General features: G+C 38.6%; 1 protein-coding gene across 6 annotated transcripts in view; it reads left to right on the forward strand.

Moving 5' to 3' along the window:
* The window catches only part of ADGRA3 (adhesion G protein-coupled receptor A3), a 119487-nt gene that overhangs the window by 69507 nt on the left and 22201 nt on the right, over positions 1–27779 (forward strand). For 4 of the 6 annotated variants that reach the window (XR_014263726.1, XM_082462046.1, XM_082462043.1 and 1 more), the window contains 6 exons: positions 907–1108; positions 2040–2195; positions 12866–13027; positions 15384–15587; positions 24496–24709; positions 24921–25129. Coding sequence is in view for 5 of the 6 variants with exons in the window: in XM_082462046.1 (XP_082318172.1) it covers positions 907–1108; positions 2040–2195; positions 12866–13027; positions 15384–15587; positions 24496–24709; positions 24921–25129 (1147 nt within the window). In the remaining variant the exon portion in view is untranslated. The remainder of the gene's footprint in view (positions 1–906; positions 1109–2039; positions 2196–12865; positions 13028–15383; positions 15588–24495; positions 24710–24920; positions 25130–27779) is intronic. The other 2 variants (XM_082462044.1, XM_082462045.1) reach the window with 2 other exon arrangements.

A 27779-nucleotide genomic window follows, 5' to 3' on the forward strand; every position in this document is an offset into this window, starting at 1 on the left:
AGTGACATCTAAGATATAGTGATACAGTAATATACATAGCTGGATAATAAGGGAAAAAGACACAGCTGGGTTCTGGAGAGATCCACGTGTAAGGTTCTTGATTATCTCTGCCTCCCAGGAAGGTCACACAGAGCTCACTACTCCTCCAGCCTTGAAAAGGCAGCAGCCTCTGTATAGTGTTTCTGCCCAGGGAAGCCCACTGGAGACGCAGCACCCAAAGTTCTTGTTGGGAGCTGGTCATGTAGGCATCCTCTGCCTACCTGATACCAAAATTTCAGAACCCCAGGAAGAAAGCAGGTGCTCAACATACACGATATTGCTTGTCCAGACAGTCTAGGTACAGTGAATCACCCTTACCAGTTAACTGTTTATGGGAACACTCCAAGCCCCAAGTTCCTAGGTGCCACCGAAGGGCCAGCATTGCAAGCAGGCCTTTCTAAGGACAGCAGTCTTGGGCCTGCTATGGTAGCTCTTTTCTACACATATACTAACTCTCCTTCTGTGAAAGGGCAAATTCTGTTTATATTGGATAAGATTCTGACCTTATGTAACTAATGGTTATATAAGCCAACAATGTAGTAACAGTAATTAAAAAGAAACGCAGGACCATTTAGTGTACCATTTTTCTTTTCTACTGGGTAAGATACAATTTCCCTGTCTGTTTATATTTAGAATATTTTAGGAAAATATTCTGTTACGGTAATAAAATATACTTGGCTGATAGCTTAAAATGGTTTAGTCCATTTTAACTTTAAAAAAAATTTTGGGGTCTTTATTATTAAAGGAGTTTTGTTTCTTCTTGATATTTCTCTGATTCTGTGTGACATGTTCTAAACCTTGATTTTCCTCTCCTGTTACTAGTGTCGCTGTAGGTTCTCTTAGGCCATTTTGTCTTCGTCTCTCTAGGTGGCCCAGAACACTGGCAGGCATTACTGCACATCTGCAGTGTACTCGGAATACCCACAGCGGTGGGATCTATCCCGGAAACGCACAGGATGAGAGAAAGGCCTGGCGCAGATGTGATCGAGGTGGCTTTTGGGCGGATGATGATTATTCTCGCTGCCAATATGCAAATGATGTCACTAGAGTTCTTTATATGTTTAATCAGGTAACTAGAAAGTCTTCAGATCTGCTGAGGGTGCTAATAAAACGTGGTACTCACACCAAATACATAAGATTTTTTTTTTTAATACTAGTAAAGCATAGGATTTGGTGTTTATACTTCAGTGGACTGTGTCTTTGGGACCAGACCTGTCCTTCTCAACCAGAGAAGGACATCTCTGGCATCACTCTTCCTTTCCAGTTATGACCTGACTCTGTGCTTTTGCCTGAATACCTTCATCATCTGTATCTCCAGGCAAAATCCCAACCATCCTTCAAGTGCACCTGGGAAGCTACCTTTTAGTTCCTTTTATAAATCCTTTGTCACAAGTGATCCCTTGTTGCACTTGTACTATTAGTATGCTTTTACTTATCTCTGCTTCTGTGTGTCTTTTTTTAAACCATAGCAGATTATAAGCAGCTGGCAGGTGGTTTCTGTGTGTTACACATTTTCTTACGTTCCCCTGCACCTGATATACACTTTTTGTAATGGTTGGTGCTGAGTCGTGTTTAAGTCAATAAATAAACAAATGTAAGACATTACTGGCAGTGCATGGCAATACAGATAAGAGGCAAATAAGTGATTCATGCTCCCATGTGGCAGGAGTTCCAGGCCAGATATTGATCCTTCCTGGCTGGAATACTCGGGAAAGGTGTTACTAGGCAATTGGAATTGAGTATATATAGAATTTGGCTAGGTAGAGATGAAGAGATTGTGCAGCCCATTTATGTACTGTTATATTCCATTCCAAGTTAAAAATAATTCCTTCAGGTAAGTTTCCAATAATATTTCAGTTTTGGAAAAGCACTTTAAGAAGGTCATAGTGAGTAAACGATAAAACATTTGAATTCATTGCCATGTTTTGAAATGCAAAGGTAAGATGTCAGAATTTTGTCCATCATTTTGCTAAGGGCTTCTTTTTGCCTTTTTCATATAGATGCCCCTCAATCTTACCAACGCTGTGGCCACAGCCCGACAATTATTGGCTTACACGGTGGAAGCAGCCAACTTTTCTGACAAGATGGATGTTATATTTGTGGCTGAAATGATAGAGAAATTTGGAAGATTTACTAAAGAGGAAAAATCAAAAGAGGTATTTTCTGGTTCAGATTTGTAGCATATAGCATATCAGCAAATGGTCATGTGATAGGGTTGAATCTGTATTTTGAAAGCCTGTTTATGTTTGCTGTATTTGAACTAAATATACCTTTTAACTTCTACAAATTGTCATTGAAAAACCTATGCTCCATTATAGTGACTTGCTGGGAAGAGTAGAGGTGAACTGTCAGTTCTTGGAAATTACCGTGATAGGGCAGAGCCAGCCTGTGACAAAGCAGCGTCCTGCATCACGTTGTAGGTCAGCCTGGCCGCTTCTCTCGGGCTGCCTGGGATTTCTCTTCTCCACAGTGTCAGGTGTTCATCCGTCTTAATGAGAGTTTTAAGCCCCCAGATCTTGTGTTAAATTGCTTAACTGCTTTTGGAATGTCCTAGAGAAGTGAAAGACTACATTAGGAGCTTTAAAAAAAATTCCATATGATTAAAATACACAAGTTATGAAAATTTAATAGCTTTGAAAAGGGGCCACATTAAAAATGTGATATGCTTGTCCACATGATATCCTTTAAGGGAAAACTTTGACAACCACGGTTTTCAGAATGAATGAGCAGCAAATAATGTTTTGAATAATTTTTTAGATGCAGATTAATATATTCTTAAACTTTAAGTTTCCAACTAGGTGAGAGCTTTATATAAACTGTTTCTCTTGTGATAAAATCACGTACATAAAAATGAATTTTAAAGGTAGACGGAACTTAGATTAGGTCATACACTGAAGCCCAGAGAAAATTAAATGATTTACCTAAGGTTTTTCAGCTAGGTTAGTGCAGCGCTGGAAACAGAACCCAAGAACCTTGGCTGTCTAATCCAGAAGTTTCTGCTGTATAACATTTACTTTCTAGTACAGTGTTGCCCTGTCATTGTATTCCAAAAGTACTGTGGGGAAAAGACTGGACTAAACAAAGTCTAATGTATTTCTTTATGTGGGACATCTCAGATTCATTAATGTGCAGAAAGGTAAGTAATATGCCTTTTTCCTTAAATCATTTAACCAAGGAATTTTTTTTGTAAAGTATCTATTAATATCTTGCATTTTGGTGATAAGTTTTGAAACTGCAGCCCTAGTACATGAGGTACTTTACTTGATGTGACGTAGCTGTTAAAGGAAAGAAAATAGTGACATGTATGTAAATGGGATTCAGGTCAACGGACCACTTGACGATGAGATAGCATTTCTGTGTTGCTATCTGAACTTCAGACCACAGTTTCCTAATGAACTGTTCTCTTGCTTGATTGTGTCTTTGGGCCACAGCCTGCTTCGCATGGTAAATTTTTCTATCACTGGGAGGAGCCGTGTGAATTCTGCCTCTGTGGTAATACTGCTCTCCCTTGTTGATTATAATCACAGGTTAGCTGCCCACATGATTAGAAGTCATTCATGGAAGGTGGTCACTAGAGTAATTGGAATGGCATTTGGAATATGGACCTTGAGAAAGATTTTGCCATCATGTAATAGATGTTTATTCCCATGCTGCCCTGTTTTGGTGTGAGGGACTTCTGCATACCTCCCAACTCGGGAAGAGCAATGTGGTGCCCCGAGGTGTACATTCCACCATGTTTGCTGCTGTGTGGAAAAAATGGTCTGCTGCTTTGGTATGTTCTTAGGGGGAAGCATCTTGTTGAGGACTGGAAGTGGACCTGGTTCGTGAGTTATTAACCATGGGCCCTTTGTTTTTAAAATGGGGGATGATACTTGCCCTGTGTAATGCTCAAAGTTTGTGTGCGCAAGTGAGAAATATAGGTGAAACTATTTTGCAGAGTCATTGCAAAGCTAGGATATACTTTTTATAGGGTTGGGAAATTTAACATTATTATGATCTCAGAGACTACGAAAGAGGTCCTTAAAAAAAAAAATCACAAGACTGCTTTAGTTACTGATCTACAAACTTAGTTTGAAGGAGATTGCTGTCACTTTCACTGGCTAACATAGGAGGTAAAATTTTAATCATCTTTGGAAACAAATGATGGCAACTTATTAAGTATAAATAGAAGAAACAGGAAAATTATTCAGGATTGAACAATTGAGGTATAAATGTAATATTACCTATGATGCAGTGACAGACATCTGATTCTTTGGAAACTTAGACTGCAGGCCATCGCTTTCACTGTTTATTACTATATTAAGAGGCAATCATGAGGCTTAAGGGCTTCATTTTAAGTTAATTACCACTGCATAAAATTATGCTGAGGTATCGTTAAATGCATATAGCATAATTGGACAAACAATTAAATTGATTTTTCTGTTATGTCCAAAAAGTTATTCTGCTGTGGATTTTGTTATAACTAAAATAACCTGTGATTGAATCTAGCCAACACAGGGTGGTACTCTGTTGTCTTAGGTGGATGCTGGAAGCTATCAAACTGCCAGATCTAAATGATTTGTTTACTGGGGTCTTAAAAAGAGCTGAAGGTTGTCTGTCAGGCAGTGTCTGTTCCATATTTACGATAGTGATTCCTCTTATGAAAACAAATGTATATCCACTTCAGAAGATGAGAAAGTCTATGAAGATTAGAGTTGGTTACATGGTATAGTCTCCTTACTGTGCTCTCATTTTAAATATGTGAGTGAGGCATGCACCTTAATGCTAATTTACTACATTTTTATGTACAGATTTTTTAAAATGTAAAGTTCTTTCATTTATTCATTTTAAGACATAATCACTTCTGTATTGACGGTTATGTTTCTTTTTCATTTTCGGTATTTTTAATGTTTTATTCCTTCATCTTACTTGTCAGACTTTTCTGTATTGTTAAGATTTTCAAAGACCCAGCTTCTGGCCTTTTGATCCATCCACCACATGGTTTCTCAAATGTGTGTGTGTGTCATGATCACCTGGAAGGTTTGTTAAACACAGACTGGTGGGCCCCATGCCCTGAGGTTCTGATTCAGTAGGTCTGTGAGGGAGTCTGAGAATTGGCATTTCTACAAATCCCAGGTGATACTGGGCAACAAGTCTTTGGCACAGGCTTTGAGAACCACTGTAGAATCTTCATTTTCTATCCTTATCTTGCTTTTTAAAAAAAAGTTCTCTTTGGGTTTAACTTTTTAAAAACTTTCCAGAAACTTTTTTTTTTTTTAACATCTTTATTGGAGTATAATTGCTTTACAATGGTGTGTTAGTTTCTGCTTTATAACAAAGTGAATTAGTTATACATGCCAAAAGCATAGGAGAAGGAATGTTATTATTAATACTTTTTTAAAATACCTTTCACAAAGCTTCAACAATTTTCAGTATTTACCAATCTTGTTTCATCTCTCCTATCCACTCATCTCCTTTGTCTTCTATCCCTCCCACCTTCTCTCTCTCTGTCTCACTCTCTGTATCTTTCTGTCTTTTTCATTGCTGGAACATTTAATAGCAAATTTTAGATGTCACATTTCATCCATAATTTTTTTTAATTATAAGGAATTTTAAAATAGAACCATGATACTGTTATTATATCACCCAAATGAATTCTGAGTCCTTAATATCATAAAATACCTAGTCCATGTTCAATTTTCCTTGATTATGGTTTGTTAAAAGAAAATGTGGACCTCGTGTCTGGGAATTCATTCATGCAATTTTGTAGTTGGTTATGGGGATTTTCCAGACAATTATGTCACCAGTAAAGAACAGCTGGTTTCTCTGTTCCTATATAAGACACATCCTTCTTTTTTCCTGGTTATACATACATTGGCGAGGACCTCCAGAACCGTGCTGATTCATGTTGGTGATGAGTGGTCCGAATGAGAATGCTCTGTTGTATCATTATTAAGTGTGATATTTATGTGCTGCTGCTAAGTGCCGAGGGGCAGTATCGGGGTAAGGGGGTCACTTTGAAATTAGTTCTCGGCTTGAGGTTTTACAGACCACAGAAAAAAGGTGAACTCTGCTCTCAGTCCTGTGTGAAGGTTGATTTGTGTTGACAAAGTGTCAGGGAAGAGATCTTTTCACCTCCCACCTCATGCCAGGGTCAAGACAGGGAAGTTTCAAGTTTCCTTGCCATTCCCTTCCTTTCTTGAGGCTAATTTAATGCCGGTTTGCGCTGACCCTGGAGGTGTCTCCTTTGGGTTATCAGCTTTACGCAGTGGTCTTCTCCTGTTAGGCCCGTGTTGGTGGGGCCTAGGCCCTGCATGGAAGTCAAAACATAGTCGGTGATCAGCTGAGTTCACCCTCAGAGCTCCTTGGATTCCTGTTGTTTTGCTGTTAGTCTCTGGTGGAGCCTTTATTTTCTCACTGATCAGTGGTGCGTTTAAAAGGTAACTTTTTTCCTTTAGCATTTTTCACTTTTATGAGAATTGTCCAGAGTACTTAGACCTTCATACTTCCAGAAAACGAGATGCACATAATGTTTCTGTAATCAGAAAAAACCAGAATCTGCTTCCGTTGGGAGAACTGGAGGAATCTTAGAAGTTCAGCTTTTCCATTTGTTGTGAACGTATGGCTGAGGGTGTTGCCCATTACACTCTGCCTTCCTTGAATAGTGTTCTTCACGTGTTCTAAGAATTTTTTTTTTTCATGTTCACCAGTGATATTTTGATGGTTCTCCTTTTTTTTTTTTTTTTAACATTTTTATTGGAGTATAATTGCTTTACAATGGTGTGTTAGTTTCTGCTTTATAACAAAGTGAATCAGTTATACATATACATATGTTCCCATATCTCTTCCCTCTTACATCTCCCTCCCTCCCACCCTCCCTATCCCACCCCTCTAGGTGGACACACAGCACCGAGCTGATCTCCCTGTGCTATGCGGCTGCTTCCCACTAGCTATCTATTTTACATTTGGTAGTGTATATATGTCCATGCCACTCTCTCACTTTGTCCCAGCGTATCCTTCCCCTCCCCATATACTCAAGTCCATTCTCTAGTAGGTCTGTGTCTTTATTCCCGTCTTACTAAGAATTTTTTTTTTTATAAAAGCAAATTTGTCTACCTGGAGGAAATGTTCTTCTTTCTGTTAATTGTAAAATTGTCTTTATTGCCTTGACTAGAAACATAGTAAGCATCAATTTTTCCCCAGTCCCAGCAGCTCTGCCATTGACATGTAATTTTTTATTTTTTTATTGAAGTATAGTTGATTTACAGTGTTGCATTAATTTGTGATTCAGTTATACACACACACACACACACATATATATATATATAGAGAGAGAGAGAGAGAGACATTCTTCTTTTATATTCTTTTCCATTATGGTTTATCACAGAATGCTGAATATAGTTGCCTGTGCTGTACAGTAGGACCTGTTGTCCATCCTTTCTATATGTAGTAGTTTGCATCTGCCAACCCCAAAGTCCCAGTCCATCCCTCCTTCTCCCTTGGCAACCATAAATCTGTTCTCTATGTCTGTGAGTCTGTTTCTGCTTCATACACAGTTCATTTGTGTCAATTTTAGTTTCCACATATAAATGATATGATATGGTATTTGCATTGACGTGTATTTTTGACTTAACTGTGTCTCTCTTAAGTCTGTATTTCTCACTCTTAATTCTTTTTAAATTAAAAGATAAATCATCTTTTTAATTGTGTTAGGCTGCCTCAAATCCTTTCTGTCAAGAAATGGAGAATAAGTGCAACATTTATTCCACGTGACATTATTTTCAATCTTTTTCCCCCCTCTTCCCTTCCCACCCATTTCCCCATCATCATCCTCTTTACTTCTGTACCACAATGACATCAGAGCTTTCACCTTTGCCATAGTCCTGATGATCATCACAATTAGACCTCTCATTGAATATTGACTACTTAACTAAACAAGCTGAGAAGCGTTCAGTGGGGTCCCCAGGCCCCTAGGATGCTGAAGCCAGTTAACAGTGACATAAATACACTCTTAAAACTTGACTTTCACAACAGAGCAATTCCTTCATTAAAAATAATCAGGGCAACATAACATACCTTGAGATAGGTATGATCTCGATATAATAGTTTGTAATTAGGAGAAAACCATGAAGACTACTTGAACTTAAATAATGATATCAACTGCTCTTGTTATTATTTAGTCAGGTTTGGACTACATGTCAGTTCTGCATTTCCCATCTCCATCTTGGCTGTCCCCAAACAACTGCCCAGCGTACTGCCCTGCAGATACATGTGTCTGTAATTCTTGCTTCTCTGGTTCTTAGAATTGCTGAGGGTACCCCCTGCTGATTCGTGCTTGAAAACATAAATGTGGGGAGGGGCCTAGATCTCTTGACTTTTCTCAAACTGCATGAATTACTTAATGAAGATATTTGCCTTCTGTTTTTTTGGGGTTTTTTTCTCCTTAATTTACTATGAAATGAGACATTCTGGACACTTCTCATAGGGTTCTTGGTCTCATTTTACAGATGAGCAAACTGAGTCTTGGAGAGGCTAAATAATTTGCTATGGGCATTTAACATGTACAGGACAGTTGAAATCTTAACCCAGGAGTACTTAACTCCAAGGCACATAAATATTCTAGCTGCAGTGTTATTTTCTGCTTCTATTACATTAAAATTAAATATCATCAAGTTTAGTCTATGTATTATCTTGTGTGTTTCATGAACTAACATCAGAAATTCATGAAATTTACGGATGATTTTTGAACTAATTTCGCCCAGGGTTCTTAACATGAATATAGAAAAGAACATGAAATATTCTGTCTCTTACAGCAGATGACATTTAACGATTTCATTGTTATTAACGTAGCATTTTCATTTCTCTATCCTTTTATCTTGGATAAAGTGTGTTCAGAGTGTTTTCATTTGATCCTCGCCGTTTAGTGTGACAGGTGGAAGAGCAGGTGCGTGATTCCTTCTGACCCTTTTGTGGCTGGCGTGGCCTTCAGGGAATGCGGGCAAAGAGCAGTACAGTGCTTCCTAAGGCTGGTTGCACTTATTAAACTATATCTGTGTGTCAGATTTCAGGAATACTTTTTAAATCCAGTGTAATTTTTCATGCACTGTTATCCTTTGTGTGTCCCTTTTTTGCCACTGTGAAGGATTCAGAACTACTTGCGTAACCAAGCTACAGAAGCATGTAGCATTTCGTGATTACCTGCCCTAGGGAATATATTGGCAACAAATCCCTCTGCTTAGTTCTTAGCCATTTGTAATGAAATAATGAGGAAAATAGCTTGTTCTCAGCTAAGGCAACCACTCTTATTAGCTCTGTACCTTCTTAGAGATATTTCTCTGCTTTACAATTATTAACACATGTTAAATTCCTTTACCGGCATTATCTAGTGACCCATAGCTGTAGTTCTTTGATCAAAAAATAGTTTTTCAGAAGAGATGATGTATCAGTCAGGTCTCATGTTGGATTTTCATGAAACCCATACATGTAAAGCTTTTAAAGAAATTAGGAAACTAGTTGTACTTGTGCTCATTTTTTAAACACTACAGAAATATTTGAGTAGTGCCTCAGAGGAGAATTGGGGTATTTTTCTGTATTTTATCTTTTAAGTTTTTGCAGCCAGTGGTCATTTCTTTTCTTATAGCTATAGAGCAGGGGTCCCCAACCCCCGGGCCGCCTACCGGTACCGGTCTGAGACCTGTTAGGAACCGGGCCGCACAGCAGGAGGTGAGCGAAACTTCATCTGCCGCTCCCCATCGCTCCCCATCGCTCCCCATCGCTCCCCATCGCTCCCCATCGCTCCCCATCGCTCCCCATCCCTCCCCATCGCTCCCCATCGCTCCCCATCGCTCCCCATGGCTCCCCATCCCTCCCCATCCCTCCCCATCGCTCCCCATCCCTCCCCATCCCTCCCCATCGCTCCCCATCCCTCCCCATCGCTCCCCATCGCTCCCCATCGCTCCCCATCCCTCCCCATCCCTCCCCATCGCTCCCCATCGCTCCCCATCCCTCCCCATCGCTCCCCATCCCTCCCCATCGCTCCCCATCGCTCCCCATCCCTCCCCATCCCTCCCCATCGCTCCCCATCCCTCCCCATCGCTCCCCATCGCTCCCCATCCCTCCCCATCCCTCCCCATCGCTCCCCATCCCTCCCCATCCCTCCCCATCGCTCCCCATCGCTCCCCATCCATCCCCATCGCTCCCCATCCCTCCCCATCGCTCCCCATCGCTCCCCATCCCTCCCCATCCCTCCCCATCGCTCGCATGACCACCTGAACCATCCCTTCCCCCAACCCTTGTCCGTGGAACAATTGTCTTCCACGAAACCGGTCCCTGGTGCCAAAAAGGTTGGGGACCGCTGCAGTAAGGTATATTTTACCGCATCATCTCTTTTTTATTTATTTTCACATACAAATTTGAAATAAGAAAAGGTAAGAATAAGAGATAAAAACGTAACCAAATTAGTCCAGCTACTCTGAATTCCCATTAAGAGGTGGCAGTTATTATTTCAGTTGCTGCATAGATGGCTGATTGACATATCCAGGAGTCACACTACCTGTCTTCATAACTCCAGAAATAAGGGCTTCTGTTAAAATGAAATTTACCCTCATACCTGTTGTTTTTAGGAATATGTTCCAGGGTGTTGATGTTTTCAAAAATTGTGTCAAATGAACAGACTCAGGATTCTACAGAGTTTGATCTTGTTAATGTCTTGGGTTTGGGTGAAATGCCTCTTGAGAATATGTGAGTCTATTGGAATAGGGTTTTTGAATTATATTCCATTACTATCTATCATATACTACTCTGCTTATTTCCTTTATTGCAGGTATCACAACCTAGTCACTTTTTAAAAATGTATTTACTTGCGTGTTATATATTTTCTTTACTGGGTATAAACTCCAAAACAGATCTTTTATGTTTCTTTAACTGCTGAATCTCCACTGCTTGGGACAGTGTCTAGCTCACCTTGGTCCTTAATAAATATTTAGTCAGGGAGTGAATGGATATTGTACAGCTATTGGCTTTTATACGAAGAGTAGTTACACTAATGAATAAGGGTATGGATATAAATAGGATGTTGTGCTGTCCCTGCCCCCAAGATGTTTACATTGGAATTAAAATAAGGACAGAATTGTGACACACGATGGTAAGGTCAGTATGAAGTCAGTTAACTATATTTTAATTGGATGAGGCGGTGGGGCTTTTCAGAGGAGGAAGTGGCAGTTTTGCTGGATGCATCGTTCCTCTTTATATGTATGAACATATAGACTTTAAAAATGTACCCCTCTTAACACTTCTTCTAGAGCCTGTCATCCTCAAAGAGACTTACTTTGGGATTGAAATGAAAATGAAAAACAATAAAAATAACAAGAAGAGCTATGTTTTGAGTGCCTGCCATGTGCCAGGCATGGTTTCAGGAGTCTTATAGTTATTAGTGGAACTTAATCTTTACAACATGCAGAAAAGAAAAGGGATGGTTATTATCCTTATTTCACAAATAAAGGAAGGTATGGGAGGTGCCTGCCCTGCTCGCGGTCAGGATCTGCGGTTCTGTTCTTTCCCCTGTTCTTACAGCAGTTGCTTCACTCCAAGCCTCCGGGGATGGGATCTGGTGGATTTCCACAGGCTTGTCTTGTTCCTGAAGTGAACCATGGGTGGAAAGGACTGAACTTTTTCCAAACCCCTCTCAGCTGTCATAATTACACACTCTGGGAAGAGTATTGGAGGCAGAACAGGGTTGAAAAGCTCAGCTGGGATCTTCTGGGATGATCAAAAGATCTGCTGAAACGGCCTTGGCTTTCTGGCTTGGCTTTGGGGCTTTTGATGCTTCTTTCTTGGTTAGAGGACCTGCCAGTTTGTAAATCCTCCAGTGCTACCTCTGGAATGCTTGTGTTCTTTCCGCCATGGCGCTCTCCCTCTTGTGAACATTTTGCTCAGTAGCAAACCCCCTCGACAACAGGCTGCCTCCTTAGCCTGGACTGTTTGTTTAGTGCACTTCTCTGATATGGGACACACAAGTCACCATCAACAACGGCCAATTGACATTCCACTGGCATTGCCCGACAGATGTTTACATCTGTAAGTTATGAACTGAGCTAGTGAAAAGAACTCAGTAAATGAAACGAAACAAGTGGTGGAAAAGTGGGCACTTCTTAGGATCCATTTATTTCGTGGCACTGGGTCTTAAACCATCCCTTGAGTTGGGAGGAAAGCAAGAAGCAGCTCATTCGAGGTAGAGGGAACCACATGTGTATAGACACGTGCGATGGCCCAGCGCGTATGGGGAACTTGCAGTAGTTGGACATACCTAGAGTTTTGAACATGACAGGATACTAAAGAGGGAGCCAGTGTAAGTTTCTTTCTTTTTTTTAATTAAAAAAAATTTTTTAAAGTTGGAGTATAGTCGATTGACAATGTGTGGCAAATATTTCTTAATAATAATGTTAAGTAACACGCAAGAAGAAGATAAGTATTTTTCCAGACAGAGTCGAGATCTTTCTATTCTGAGAATCACGTGACGTCTTTTCCCTCCCCTTGATTAATTTAATCACCTTTCTCCCCCTCGCCCCCATCCTTCATCAGTTTGAGTACTGCATGTCGGTCTTCTCCCCAATGATTCGATGGTTACTTACGTGCACTGTTTTGAGCTAAATATTACCAAATGGTTATAACTGACTGTGCTCTTCCTATCTGCAGATGTTTTAATGAGAAGCAAGTCAAATGCCTGTTGGGTTTTCACATGAAAATTTAGACTGAAGGCCCATCTTGGTGTCTCATTAGGATTTTGATGATGTAAAGCCGCCTGTGTTGGCTTTAAAGAGCTTCCTTTTCTCTCCTGCACGCCTGCTAGCTCGGTGACGTGATGGTTGACATTGCAAGTAACATCATGTTGGCTGACGAGCGTGTCCTGGGGCTGGCGCAGAGGGAAGCTAAAGCCTGCAGTAGGATCGTTCAGTGTCTACAGCGCGTTGCCACGTACCGGCTAGCAAACGGAGCTCATGTTTATTCAACAGTAAGTGCAACGTTAGCCTAGGATTCTAAGGAAAAGGTTCATTTAAAGCAGCTCTAACTCAAAAGAGATAAGTCTGTTCCCCATTGTGGGGTGAGTATTTTGTTATTGCTGATTATTACAGAATTTCCTGTTCTCAGACATTTTAAGAGAGAGTTTTGCCTCTGAATGGTCTGTGTTCTTGGTAACTGGAAAGTGCTATCTTAATTTGTAGTTTTAACGGTTAGCACTATCTCATCCTCTGAAACTTGCTACAACACAAATAACAGCACTGTAGAATTGCCCTCCTGTCACATACCCACTGTCCATCCTAGCTGGTATTCTCTTCCCGTCCCTGAAGGATGTTTTGAGACAGTGCTTGATTTCTTGCCCAGGTTTCAATTTCAAAAGGGAACAAGGATTCCCCCCCAACCCTTCTGAACCTATGGGCATTTTTTAGTCAGTTTCACTCTTGGGATAATGAGTTATTTATATGTAATAATCACTCCATTAAATAGTATTGTTTTATTTGTCCTAAATTTCTTGGTGTACTGCTTCCCTTTTTTGTTCTAAAATGTGGTAAATATGACAAACGTAGTAAATATAATAAATAATGCTTTATTCTTTTAGCAGTCATATTCTGATCTGGCCCATGATTTTCATTTTCTAACTATTTGAATGGGTCCATCGAATGTTCTGTACCTCCTCCTATGATTTTACACAATTCAAGATTGCTGTCTTTCCATTGATCAGTGGAACCTTTTCGATGAGACTGTGTTTTATTGGTCCTTTTGCTCAGTTACGTTTAGGATTACTTTCCTGAATAATAAACAGAATGGAGGCTTAGCATGACTCCGGTCTTGACAACATAGTTCAGGGAAGTTGCCCGCTCAGGCATATGATCTTACTTGACATGAGCTTGCCAGTTTTAGGGCCACACTTGGTCCTCCAGGTCATTTAGATCCATTTTCAATCCTGTGCTTCAGCCTTGCTTATTGCTCAGCACAGAGAACTTCCTTCGTTCTTCTGAGAACCCAAGGATATAATAGAGGGCAGTGTAGTGGGTATTTGCACACCATTTCAAAGTATAAAAAAGTTTCTGAGAAACTGTATATCTACTTATGATATGGCTCCAAGGCCACCTCAAAATGGCAGTTTTCTTTCTTTCAACTGAGGTCTCACATGTTTATCATGATTATATATGTCTTTGATTGACAAAAAAATTTCGGATATAATTTGCTAAATATAATTGAATTTAGTACGTTTTTTCGCAATATGTCATCTGTGGGACAAAAGCTAATGCAAAGATTCCTTAGTCTTAAAAATTTAGGAAGCCACCAGTTATTTTCTGTTGTGCATATGGTACTTGGAAAATTCTGCCTTCTTATATTTAAAAATTTTAATCTTCCCAATAGATTTTAGATGCCTCGCACGAAAGTCCTATGTTTAAAAAAATTTTTTAAAGAGGACTTTGTCCACATATGGTACTTAGAATGATGCCTTGCCTCTATAGTAGGCATAGAATGAATCATCCTTGAAGGAAGGAGATGTCATCTTGTCCCTGAAATTTACGGCAAATGCTGTCATCTTGCTGGATGTGGAAGAGACCCGTCAGCCTGTCACTTCTCATGCCCTCTCTGTCGTGGTTCTCACAGAGGGAGTGGTGGCAGCAGTCCTCCGGACATGGGCTTGGTGGCTCTTTGTATCGGCAGGCCGTACATTTTGGTGGACCCTCGAGTTCAGTCTCACTCTTGCATTCCTTAAAATTGTTGGGTCACGTGCCATCTTTTTCAGGTGATTTTCTGGCCTAATTTGCTTTTAAAATCTGTTCATTTCTTTCTGGCCTAGCACCTCCCTTCCTTTTCTGAAGAAACAGCTTTGGAGCGAGTCTGTATAAAGATTTTATTGGTGAAACTTAATGCTAAGAGTTGTTGTTCCCGTGAAAGAAAAAAGTGAAGATGGCATGAAGTGTCGAATGAAGCAACTTTTAAGTGTATTATGATCATTAAGAGGGTCCACTGATTTTTCTAGCTTGGTTTTTTTTTTTTTTTTTTTTTTAGTAAGACACTTCCATTTTCAGCTTATAGTTTCCTGCAGCGTACTCTTCAAATTATTGTAAATTGACTTCTCATTTATATCTGATCTTCCATACCTTGGGACTTGCTCTTTTCCTCTTCATGGGTATCTTTCTATTTTAGGACATCCTTTTGTTTCCAGCGTCTTTTTTCATTCTGCCAGTTATCTACAGTGTCTTTGTTTAGTAAGAACGTGAGCTTTCTCTTCTAGCTTATGTATAGTGTTTTGTGTTTGAAACTCTTTGAAAGTGCTTTTTTCCCATATTATAAATCTTTTATAACTCCTGTTTGATTGACTTTTGAAGTATTCACCCAATATTGCTCTGGAAGCTTATGTCATCAAGGCTGCTGGCTTCACTGGGATGACATGTACCGTGTTCCAGAAAGTGTCAGCTACTGACCGGACAGGCTTTTCTGACTATGGGAGGCGGGATCCGGATGGAAACCTGGATAAACAGCTGAGCTTTAAGTGCAACGTTTCAAATACGTTTTCAAGTCTGGCTCTGAAGGTACGTTATATTCTGTAATCATTTAAGGCTTTACAGTTAGATTAGAATACAGTCGACCCTCTGTATATGTAGGTTCTGCATCTGCGGATTCAACCAACTGCAGATTGAAAATATTCAGTCAAAAAAAAAAAAAAATCCCAGAAAGTTCCAAACAGCAAAACTTAAATTTGCTGCATGCTGTCAACTGTTTACGTAGGATTTACATTGTATTTTCAGTTATTTGCATAGCATCTGCATTAGGTATTATAAGTAATCTAGAGATGATTTAAAGTCAGTATACTGGAAGGTATGCCTAGTTATATGCAGCTGTTATGCCATGTTAACGTGAGAGACTTGGGCGTCCATAGGTTTTGGTATCCGAGGGTATCCTGGAGTCAGTCCTCTGTGGATATGGAGAATGACCGTACTCAGCATGTTTTGCTTTGCAAAGATAACCGTACTAAAAGTTATTTGGAGGGAGGGGATATTGGTATTGCCTTTGCTGTTGTTTTGAAAGAAATTTAGACCAAGAAGGGACACATCATGATTTTCATGGGCCTAGACATTTTTACCCTCTGGACCCCGTTCTCCACACAAATATGTCAAAATTATATTTTACGACTGCAGTGGTAAAAAGATGAATATATTAATATTACATATTAAGAAATTTTCTTTGACTTTAAAGTTCATTTTTATGCTTCTGATTTTAAAGAAAAACGTTTTCGTAGACCTCCTAAAAGTATTGTGTGCCCTTGACTCTGTGCCTCCTGGGCCTAATGGGAAAATCCAGGCATTTAATCAGGCAAGCTGTAGATCAAGATTTTTGGCACAGAAGTGCAAGCATGTGATGTGTGTTCACAAATTGTGTGTTTTATTGCAGTACGCAAAATTAAAAGCATTTTTATTGATTTTAAAAATTTGGGGTTCAGGCGTGTTTCATTAAACTGCATTGAAGCAAACGGTGAAAGTACAATTTCAACACCCTAATGGAATCACGATTTTTTGTTGAGCTTTGTGTGGCCACGTGTAACTATGTTTTTGGTAGTTTATAATTACACAGTACTTTCTTTGTTTCTGGTTTGTTCCTGAATTATATCACAAACAGTATTCCAGTCATTTTAATGCCTGCATAATAATCAATGAAATAGGTGTTAGGTGTCCTGGTACCCTGTGGAGCCTCAAATATTGAATGAATGAATGAAGAATTAATATATTTTGTCATACTTTACCCTGGTGACCTCCATAAGGAGAGCCAGTTTGCCTAATTTAATAATAGTCCAACTTCCCCCACTGCCCAAGACAATCTCAACTATGTCAGAATGTCTAATGATAATATATTTACTTGACACCATATATTCAGAGGAAACTTGGCAAGATTTCTTACTCTTGTCTGTATGAGAGTATTTGACGCACCTAGCGATGCTACTCCTTAATGCCTGCTCCTTTCCTTAGAGTGTTTTTTTATTGGTAAAAACGTACCACAAAAGGCATCAAAACAGCATCACACACAAGCCCATGAGAGGTGTATGTCCTTTAGGAATACTTAAAATTGATGAACCCTTCTATCTTAGATGATCGTCTAAGAGAAATTAAAAATGATGAAACCCAACATTTCATCAACTTTACAACCTATCCCTTTGGGTAAGGAGAGTTTCTACCTGCTGAAGTAGAAAGCTTTAAATGAATACTCTCAAATTTGTTAATTTCACACTGTTCTATCATTTTTTTTAAATAAATTTATTTATTTATTTTTGGCTGTGTTGGGTCTTCGTTTCTGTGCGAGGGCTTTCTCTAGTTGCGGCGAGCGGGGGCCACTCTTCATCACGGTGCACGGGCCTCTCACTATCGCGGCCTCTCCCGTTGCGGAGCACAGGCTCCAGACGCACAGGCTCAGTAGTTGTGGCTCACGGGCCCAGCTGCTCCGCGGCACGTGGGATCTTCCCAGACCAGGGCTCGAACCCATGTCCCCTGCACTGGCAGGCAGACTTTCAACCACTGCACCACCAGGGAAGCCCTGTTCTATCATTTTAAGCTCATCTTGGTGGCCAGAAACCAGGGACACATCACAGTATTATTCATGCTTTATAGATGGACATGCTTAAACCTAGTGAAAAAGGAACATATCCTTCATGACACAAAATTAGTTAAAAATTTTAATGTTGAGAGTACCAAATGCCTTAGCATTTTAACAGGAAACTTTTACATTGTAGACTTTATACTATGGCAGTTTTTACTCTTTTTGCCTGTTTTTTTTTTTTAATGCCTTGAATATACTAACTAGACATCTTGAACATCTCATAATTGATTGCATTACCCTTGGATGGGAGAACGTGCTAGGGTAAGAAGTTAAACCCATAAAAAGACAGACCTTAGCAGTAGGAGCCTAGCTTGAGTTGCTTTCTACATATTTCTTTAATCTCTATTGTCCTGTCTTTATTACCTTCACAGCCCAGATTGGACTTCCGTTCTGCATTGCCCACGCTATCGTGAGAGCTCCTATTTAGTCTCTGTGCCTCCAGGCTTTTCTTAAAAATTCATCCTTTTCATACAGATTGGTCTGCCTAGGGCAGTCTTCAGCCAACACGCACCAATCCAACCATACCAGTTAGTAAAATATTGAAGTACTTCCTTACCCTTTAGCGAATAGCTGCTGCCCCAGTCGCCTGAGTCTCCTCAGCTGGCGTCCTGGTCCTTCTTCCAGGAACACGACCCAGTGTGTCCACCCTTTAGCAACTGAAGGGCTGGTACCTACAGAGCAGAGGTCCTGTACGAGACTTGCCCTCCGAGGAAGCTGCTCAGATTGTTAATATTGTGAACATTATCCCTGCATCTACCCAACATGGAAAAGGACCTTGCAGATCCCACGATAAATGGTGTCCCTTGGAGGCTTGGTGTCCCTCTGGAGGCTGGCTGTCAGTTAACTTCATCGTTTGGCATTTATCTGCCCTTGTCTAGTAACAGAAAACTTCCCTTGTTGCCTCTTCCAACTGCTGGCCATTCTTAGGCCAGGCTCATGCTCATTCTTCTACTAGAACCCCTGCTCCTCCTCTCCCCTCCCCAGCTCCTTGGTTTTATGATAACACACAGCAGAAATGTCACCTTCGAGAATCTTACCTAATACCGTTTGGTCTGTCCTCACTTCTTCCATCCTCATCTTCATTTCTCTTCCTCACTTTGCCCATAACACCCTGCTCATCTCTGTCATTGCGTGTTACACACAGGAGCCAAATGGGTTTCTTACAGCTCCTGCGTTGGACTGAGGGTTACTCGAGGTCAGAGCTAGTGCTTGATTCATTGATGAAATCCAGTGCCTGGCCTCAGTCATTCAGCCAGTTGGAGATTGAATTACCTGTCATCTGACCCTTACAGCACCTAATCTAATTTTTTTCTTAACCAAATGCTTCCTTCCACTATTGCTACCGTAATTCAGGTTTGTTAGCATCCAAAATATTACCTATTTTCGATTAACTGCTAAGAGCTTTTAGTAGCTGTTGGTGTTTTGAATTCAGCTGTTAATGTAGCCAGAAAGAATTGGTTCTTTAAAATTTTCTTGACTGGAATTTAGAAATCAGGTTTTCTTTATGCATCCCATATTTCTCTCATCCCATCTAGGGCTTTAGCCCAACTGAAGTCCTTTTCATTTCCAAGCCAGTCATATACATCGTCACACTTCCTGCCTTCATATGTGCCCTTTTTCATGCCCTCAGTGTCCCCCCTGCTTGGGGAGATCCCTGCTCCTGTCTTCTAAGACTCCATTCGGTTGGCAGCTTCCTTCTCTTCCTCAGACAGAATTCATCATTGCCTGTTAGTCCTATAGTGCTTTGTTCGTTGTCCAGAATAATTAGAAGCTGGTATGCTGGTGAGTTGAGTTATAGTGAGATGCCAGAGGACATGGTTACCTAAATATGTTCATGTTCGGCTCCCCCACTTAAAAGCTGTGCAAGCTTGGGCAAGTATCTTAACCTCTCTGAATGTCAGTTCCTTTCTGTTACATAGGGATCATGAAGTGGTACTAAACTCAAAGGGTTATTGAGAGGGTTTAATGAGGCAAATATGTAGACATTTACAACAGTGCCTGGCACAGGGTTAGCACTTAATAAATGTTAGCTCTTATTGTTTTATTATTGTTGTTGTCTTTTCCTTGCTAGATTTTTAATACTTGAGGGCAAGGACCATGGCTTATTTCATTGTATATCTCTAGATTCTGCACAGTGCCATGCATAGAGGAATGAAACATCCAATAAATGTTGTTGAACAAAAATTAACAGCCAAACTTAATTCGCAAAGAAAGTCAGTTAAAAAAAATTCTAAAGGCAAACATAATCCCTGTTCATCTTCAGCGGTGAGATAATCAAAAGGTGGAATGCAGTTAATAACTAATTATACACAAGAAAATAATTAGGATGTATCATAACATCTATCTGTTTAAAATCTAGTGAGTAGATAGTCAAGGAGACATGAACAAATTACTGTTTTTAATCAGCTGGCTCTTTGACCCATTCTAATTTTATTGTTAGAATTCTAGAGACTTAAACAAAATTAGGATTTCAGAAAATTTTGATTTATTAATTATGTAATGTCAGAAGTCCAGATTGTTTCGTAAGGAATGCCGTTAAAATCTAGTGAAAATATTTGAGTTAACATCCGTTATGATACCTATCATTTTCTTCTTAGTGTCATTCTAAATAAGGAAATATGCATGAATTCAGCAAATAAATTCATGATTAGAGCTCTATGATAACATTATTTCATGTGTGTATAGTTTGTCAATTTTTTAGTATTGAAGTTAAAACTAAAGCTGAGTTGTAGAAGTCAAAACAATATGAGGTTTTAGATGATTGTTGGTAAGTCAATTACTTTAAGGCATTTTTCTCTCTCCCCAGCCTCCAGATAACGACCTGCCACACTGTGGCAGTACAGGCAGACCTCGGAGATATTGCGGGTTCGGTTCCAGATAACTGTAGTAAAGCAAATATTGTAATAAAGCGAGTCACACAAGTTTGTGGTTTCCCAGTGCATATAAAAGTTATGTTTATACTATACTGTAGTCTATTAAGTGTGCAGTTGCATTATGCCTAAAATATAATGTACAAACCTTAAATTAAAAAATACTTTATTGCTAAAAAACGCTAACTGTCTGACAACACAGGGTTGCCACAAACCTCCAGTTTGTTAAAAAAATAAAACAAAAAAACCCAAAAAACCGCCTCCTGCCCCCCAAAATGCAGTTATCTGTGTGAAGTGCAATAAAACGAGGTATGCCTGAAATAGTAATAAAAATACCACCCACAGTTCCATAGCCTTTTGTGCTTGCCATGGTCATGATCCCCTTTGGTCCTCATAATCATTTGTGAGGAAGATCATTAGCTGCACGTGACAGATGCAACTCACAGGGTTGACAAAATTGTGCAGTGTTAAGCAGCTACTACATGGTGAAGCTGGGATCCAAATTCTGGTTTCTTCTTTCAGATCCCATGTTCCTCTCCCCATGGGTGGCATATGGCCTTCAATAATAGATGTTAGACACCAAAAACATGTCTTTCCGAAAGTTGTTGTTTTTTTTTAATTCAAATAGAATTGATGTACAATGTTGTGTTAATTTTTGCTGTACAGCAAAATGATTCAGTTATACCTGTATATACATTCTTTTTTATATTCTTTTCCATTATGGTTTATTACAGGTTATTGAATGTAGTTCCTTGTGCTTTACAGTAGGACCTTGTTGTTTATCTATTCTATGTATAATGGTTTGCATCTGCTAACCCCAAACTCCCAGTCCATCCCTCCCCACTCCCCCTCCTCCTTGGCAACCACAAGTATGTTCTCTATGTCTGTGAGTCTGTTTCTGTTTCATAGATAAGTTCATTTGTGTCATACTTTAGATTCCACATATAAGTGATATCATATGGTATTTGTCTTTCTCTTTCTGACTTCCTTCACTTAGTGTGATAATCTCTAGTTCCATCCATATTGCTGCAAATGGCATTATTTCATTCTTTTTTATGACTGAGTAGTATTCCATTGTATGTATGTACCACATCTTTATTCATTCATCTGTCAAAGGACATTTAGGTTGTTTCCATATCTTGGCTATTGTGAATAGTGCTGCTATGAATATGAACATAGGAGTGCAGGTTGTCTTTTTGAATTATAGTTTTGTCAGATATATGCCCAGGAATGGGATTGTTGGATTATATGGCAGCTCTATGTTTAGTTTTTTAAGGAACCTCCATACTGTTTTCCGTAGTGCCTGCACCAACTTACATTCCCACCAACAGTGTAGGAGGGTTCCCCAGAGGTTTTTAGGAGAGATTTTTCTGATTTATTAGCTGTAATTCATATGTTTTATATCTATTTCCATTGCTGTAATCCATATATTTAAAAACAAATATATGGTTAAATGAAATTATTACCTTTGTGTTCTTGTTTTCAGGCTCACTGGCAAAAAGTATAGTCACAGTAAATGTAACAAATGTGTTCCTTAGTGATTTTTTTCATTAGATTTACAAGCTTTCTGGAATAAATGATCAGTACTTCTTTTAAGGAGGTTAAATATGCAAGTGATACTTTTTTACTATAAAAATTAAATATTATTGATATAGGTGAAGTTTGCTTTTCCAGCACTTCCAGCCACCCCAGGGAACCTATAATGATTATTTAGTAATATTCTTTATTGGACTTTGAAAGATGTTTTAGAAGTCGTAAGTGTCTAACAGCCTTGAATTTGTAGCTCTCATCTCTCAGGGATCTGTCCATACACCTGAGGTTTTTCATTTGTTGTTGTTGGGATGGTTTTACAAGTTTAAATTTGTGTAGAAAAAAAGCTTATGCTTCTAGAAATTATAGTTGTCATTTCCTTTTTCAGCTCTTTTAGAAAGTAAAGTATGACTTCTTTTTTTAAATTAATTTGATTTATTATAAAACTTTCCCAGAGAGCTACGCTTTGTTTTCAAGTTATTTTGTGTTCACAACAGAATCATTTTATGAATTTTAAAGTACTTAAGCTTAATAAATGCCTGGTATGTAACAGTTCCTCAGGATTTTGACCTTCTAATTAAATCAATCTACTGATGTTTTCCCTTTTTCTCATGCATCCTTATATACTTAGGAGAAATTTATATACTTGATAGAAATATACTATATTAGTGAATGAATTTATAATAAACTTTGTCTTCCTATCAAGTTATATTTGTGAGAATAGTAGAAACCTTTTTATATGTTTTCTTAGGTGAAATATTTCCACTGAATATTTTCTTGGCATCCTCAATTTAAAAGTAATGATCAACTGTCAATATTCAAACTTCTGAAATACTTTTTTCCAACAGATATTTATGGTTATTTGCTGTGTTACAACATTGTTCTAAGCACGGCAGTTAAAAACTAATTCTGAAGTCGATCATTTGCTTCAGAAGAACCTTTTAAAAAAATGGCACACAGACTTTCATTAATTTCATAAACAATGGGCTATTTTATCCAATACTAGTGCCAGGAACTATTATTAACATAGGCTATCCAAAGATAAATGAGATTATCTGCATTCAAAAATTCTCTTACTCTAGTTAAGAGGAGCAGACAGTGAGATACACAGGGCTACTTTTAAGTATTACTTATCATGGAGCTGTGTGCAGAATGCTGCGTGAGTCTAGAAGAAGGGGCACCTACCTGTAAAAGCAGTATCTGGAGGAGTCGTGTAATTAGTCATCCCCCTCCCCCACCAAAAGCCCTATTTATAGAACTTTGCAGCGTCCTTCTCTTGGCTGCCAGCCTTTTTCATCCCGATCCTCTATCCTTTGCATTGCCAGCAGAATTAACTTACTGAAAATCAAATCTGACCAGTTTGAGCTTACCAAGTAAAAGAATCATGGAGCATTTCAGCCGGAGATGCTGGCACGTGCACAGTGGCATTTAAAAAGAAGGAGATTTCAAAAAGTGATAAACTCAGTGTGGCCCAGTCTTGTGGTGTAGGGAGTGTTAGGGGATGAAGTTGGGACCAGGAAATTAGCCAAGTTATATGGCATACTTAGGATTTTTTGGCCATAGTTTCTAAACATTTGGGGACCAAGGTGTTATTTGAACTGAAATAACAACAGATTTGTTGAAGAGGAAATTCTGTTGGCATCGTGCATGTTGGATTGGAGAGAGAAGTGAGTGCCAAGAGAGCGGCTTTGTGATGTCTTTAAAATAAGGATGTTTTTAGATCATTATTTGCCTCCCTGGTGTACAGATTTATTTTTTATGAAATGCTGAATAATTTATAATTTTAAAATCCCTAATAAAGAAATCTGAAGAACACTCAGTGCCCAGCCAGAATTTTCACTTGTTCCTCTTTGTTACTGTGTTTTCCTAAATGTGATGTGTTTCTTAGTCTCAGTCTTCTGCTAAAATAAGTTTGCTGAATCTAAACTTCTATTATGTTTGTGTATAATTTCTTTCTTCTGTCGTTTGACAGTTGGAATCCATCATAAATCACCTTGAAGTTTCATAAGCCCAAATTAATTATACTCACACTTGTGATATGCTCCCTTTGTGCTCATTTACCATATTTTGTCGTTGTAAAATTCACATAAAGAGTGGTCACTGGGATCCCTGTTCTGTTTAATGCTTTCTACTTCAGCAATGTACATTATCGGGAAAATTCACTTTATAGTTTGAAATAATCCCTTGTTCACTACTTTAGCGCTTTGAAATATAGTTTGCTTTTCTCTTCATTTTCTACTTCTTTTGTTCTATGCTATTATATGATGTTTAGACATTTCACTTAACAGATAAATTGTTCTAACTATTAAATTTCACATACCTACATTTAAAAACTATATTCAGCATATAACTAGACAACATTCATAACTATCTAAAATATTCCTGGTTTTACCTACTAATATGGCAACTCTTCTTTGTTTCTGTTTTTGTTTTTTTTTTAATATATTTTCAGAATACTATTGTAGAGGCTTCTATTCAGCTTCCTCCTTCCCTTTTCTCACCAAAGCAAAAAAGAGAAGTCAGACCAAGTGATGACTCTCTCTATAAGCTTCAACTCATCGCATTCCGCAATGGAAAGCTTTTTCCAGCCACCGGGAATTCGACAAATTTGGCCGATGATGGAAAACGGCGTACAGTGGTTACCCCAGTGATTCTCACCAAAATAGGTTCGTCTGTGGCATATGTCATCCTATAGTCACTGGACAATATGACTTTATCATGCCCTGTTCCTAAAGATGCTTATTTTTGTTCCTTCTCATTTTAATGAGTCACTAGTGAAGAAAAGGTATTTGCAGAGTTCCCATTCGTGGATAAGTTGACATTTAATTGTTTATGAAGTTTGTTTCAAGAAATATTTTTATTTCCCATTTCCTCCAGATGGTGTGAACATTGACACCCACCACATCCCTGTTAATGTGACCCTGCGTCGAATTGCGCACGGAGCGGATCCTGTGGCCGCCCAGTGGGATTTCGATTTGCTGAACGGACAAGGAGGCTGGACATCAGATGGGTGCCGTATACTCTGCTCAGATGAAAATATCACTGCCATTCAGTGCTACTCCCTTAGTAACTATGCGGTTTTAATGGTATGGCAGTTGTTAACGTTATGCATCAACACTAAGTATTCTCATTTTTCCCTACGCATAGTTAAGCTCAAATGAAGATTGTGTTTTTAAAACTTTTGACATAAATTGCTCTCTTTAAGTAAGAGGAGACTTTTGGTATAATTCTGAGTTGAAAGGGAAATTGAGTTACTACGAAGTGAAATGTATGGGATTGAATTTGGCATAGGAATTTTCAGTAAACTTTTTAAGCAAATCCATTCAACTAGACCTTGACCTTAAAATTTGGAAACATCTTGGGTGTATGCAGTCCAACTCTCAACCCAGAAAGCGTGACTCATTTGCCCAAAGATGCACAATGAACAGTGAGAGATCTTCCTTCTTTGCCATCTAGTGCCTTATCCCACTACACATCATAATCTTTAGACTTCTTTTGAATTTAGAGTAATGGTGATAATTTCAGTTTAGTTGCTGCAAGTGACAGTATTGACCCAAATATCTTCAATTTTAATGCTAATCAAGTTAATGTCTTGTGTTATTTACCATTTTTCATGTCTACTAATCTTTGGTAGAATAGCCAGTTTTTAATGTATAGGAACAGATCTTTTTATTAATGAGTCATTTAAGTGAATCTGATTCCTGAGTTGATAATTATGAAATTAGCCATGCTAGTTTTTATTTCATATTGTGGTTATTATAAGATACTAACATCCTGGAGTATGTATACATGCATTCAAAGCATAGTGGAAGGAATTACTGGTGACTGTGAAGGACATTTCCCAGCAATGGCTTGAGGCTAGCCTGGGAGGGAGGACGCCTGCATTCTGATTTCTGCCTCCAGCTCATCTAGACAGTGTTTTATCAAAGCACCAAATAATCTTGAAACGTGATATATTTTACTTTAAGTGAAGTATTATTTTCTTAAAAAGACAAAAGAGCGCCTACCACTGGAAATGGTCTTGAAGCAAGCTTGAATTAGAGTAGATTTTCCTCAATTCTGTGTTTTGGTTTTCTCCTTGCTGCTCAACTTAAGATACATTACCTAGTGTCCCAAACAGGCAGAGGAGTAAGTAGATTATCTGGCAGGGCAGAAGGATTAATGTGTGTGTTATTCAGCCCAGCTGACAGTGGGTAGGGTCTACACTAGCAAAGACTCAGCTGTGTTTATATCAGTCATCTGTCCTTTGGGGCTTAAAGTTAGTGTTGATAGTTTAGGACTCACTTCACAAATAGATGTTTGATTCTGTAAGTCTGAGTCTGGTTTCTGTAAGTCTGAGTCTGGTTTCTGTAAGTTCACATTCTATTGTTTTGTAGTCACCTTTCAAAGAAAGCTTGAAGCAGTAATTAAAATATGAAGCATTTTCTCTTTCAGTTTGAAAGTGTTTTCTCATTCAGGTTTTGATTATAAAATAACATGAAACTGAGAAGTACTGAAGGAGAAGTAACAGAGATGCAGCATCATCTGAAGTTTTTATAGTCGTTAACTAGAAAAAGTTGGGCAAGAGACACGAAGCGCAGACACACACAAAAGGCATTTTATAAGCTTCATTGTTAAAGACATGACACTGTACCGTGTGAAACTTTCATTTTTATTTAATTTAATACCAGTTTAAAACATCTATTTTTGAACTTCCTAGCTGTTCTTTTCAACAATTTAAATTAGTATAATCCTTTTCTTGAAGGAATAAGCTATTCTTTTATCTTTCATACTTTTAATCTTTTAAAAAAATGTGATACACAATTATTTAAAGCTAAGAAATAGCACCAAGATTTTTTTCTATTTTCAAAGAATATCCTTTTGCTTTCCTTAAATATAGCTATGCCACCTAGAGGCAGCAAGGTGAAATGTATCTGAAATTGTTGACAAAACTGTAATAAAGTTAGTATATGGGATTTTTGGAGTTGCTAATGAAACATGAAGGCAAAGTTAATGAAGTCATACCTACTCTTAAATAAGTCATGCCTAAGATAGAAGAAATAGCTTTAAAAAATTAGAAGTCAACATCTTTTTTTCCTTGCCTGACACTATTTTGAACAATAGGTAGAATCCTATTTTTCTTGAAAACTGCCTTAGTATTGGGTTTTATATAGCAAGTCTAAATTCCTGTTTTGGCAGCTAGCCCATAAAACTTTTCCTGCTCTGGCTTTAAATAATTTTGTATTTAAAATATGATACAAAAGAATGTATTTGTTTGTAAATCTCGAATAGATACCATAGTTTGGTTCAGTAGACATCCTGCGATAGCCATTTATATCCCAAGTTCTCAAAGAAAAAAGTTAAGCAGAAACTGGGTTTGTTTGAATGATATGATCGGAAATACACAATTGAGCAAGAAACTTTCAAGGAGCTGGGGTCAGTAGGGAACAAAAAAACTGAATGAGTAGGGCCAAACTATTTATGATAGTACTTACTACTTAATTGGTAATAGTAGTGAAGATAAAATAATCACTATACCTTGATTCCCCTTTTGTTATTGTATTCACCTAGAAATACATGAAACCAGAGAGCATTCGTTTGTTTTGCATTCGTTTGCTACTATTATTACCCCCAGTTTACAGGTGGAGAAACCAAGGCATACAGAGGCTAAGGACCATGACCAAGTTTTCAAAGATAGTTAGTGTTGGAATTGGAATTTAGGCTCCAGAAATGTCTTCTTAATCCCACTACTAAATG

This window comes from Balaenoptera physalus (genome assembly GCF_965194825.1).
Source record: "Balaenoptera physalus genome assembly, chromosome: 5".
NCBI classification, from domain to species: Eukaryota; Metazoa; Chordata; class Mammalia; order Artiodactyla; family Balaenopteridae; genus Balaenoptera; species Balaenoptera physalus.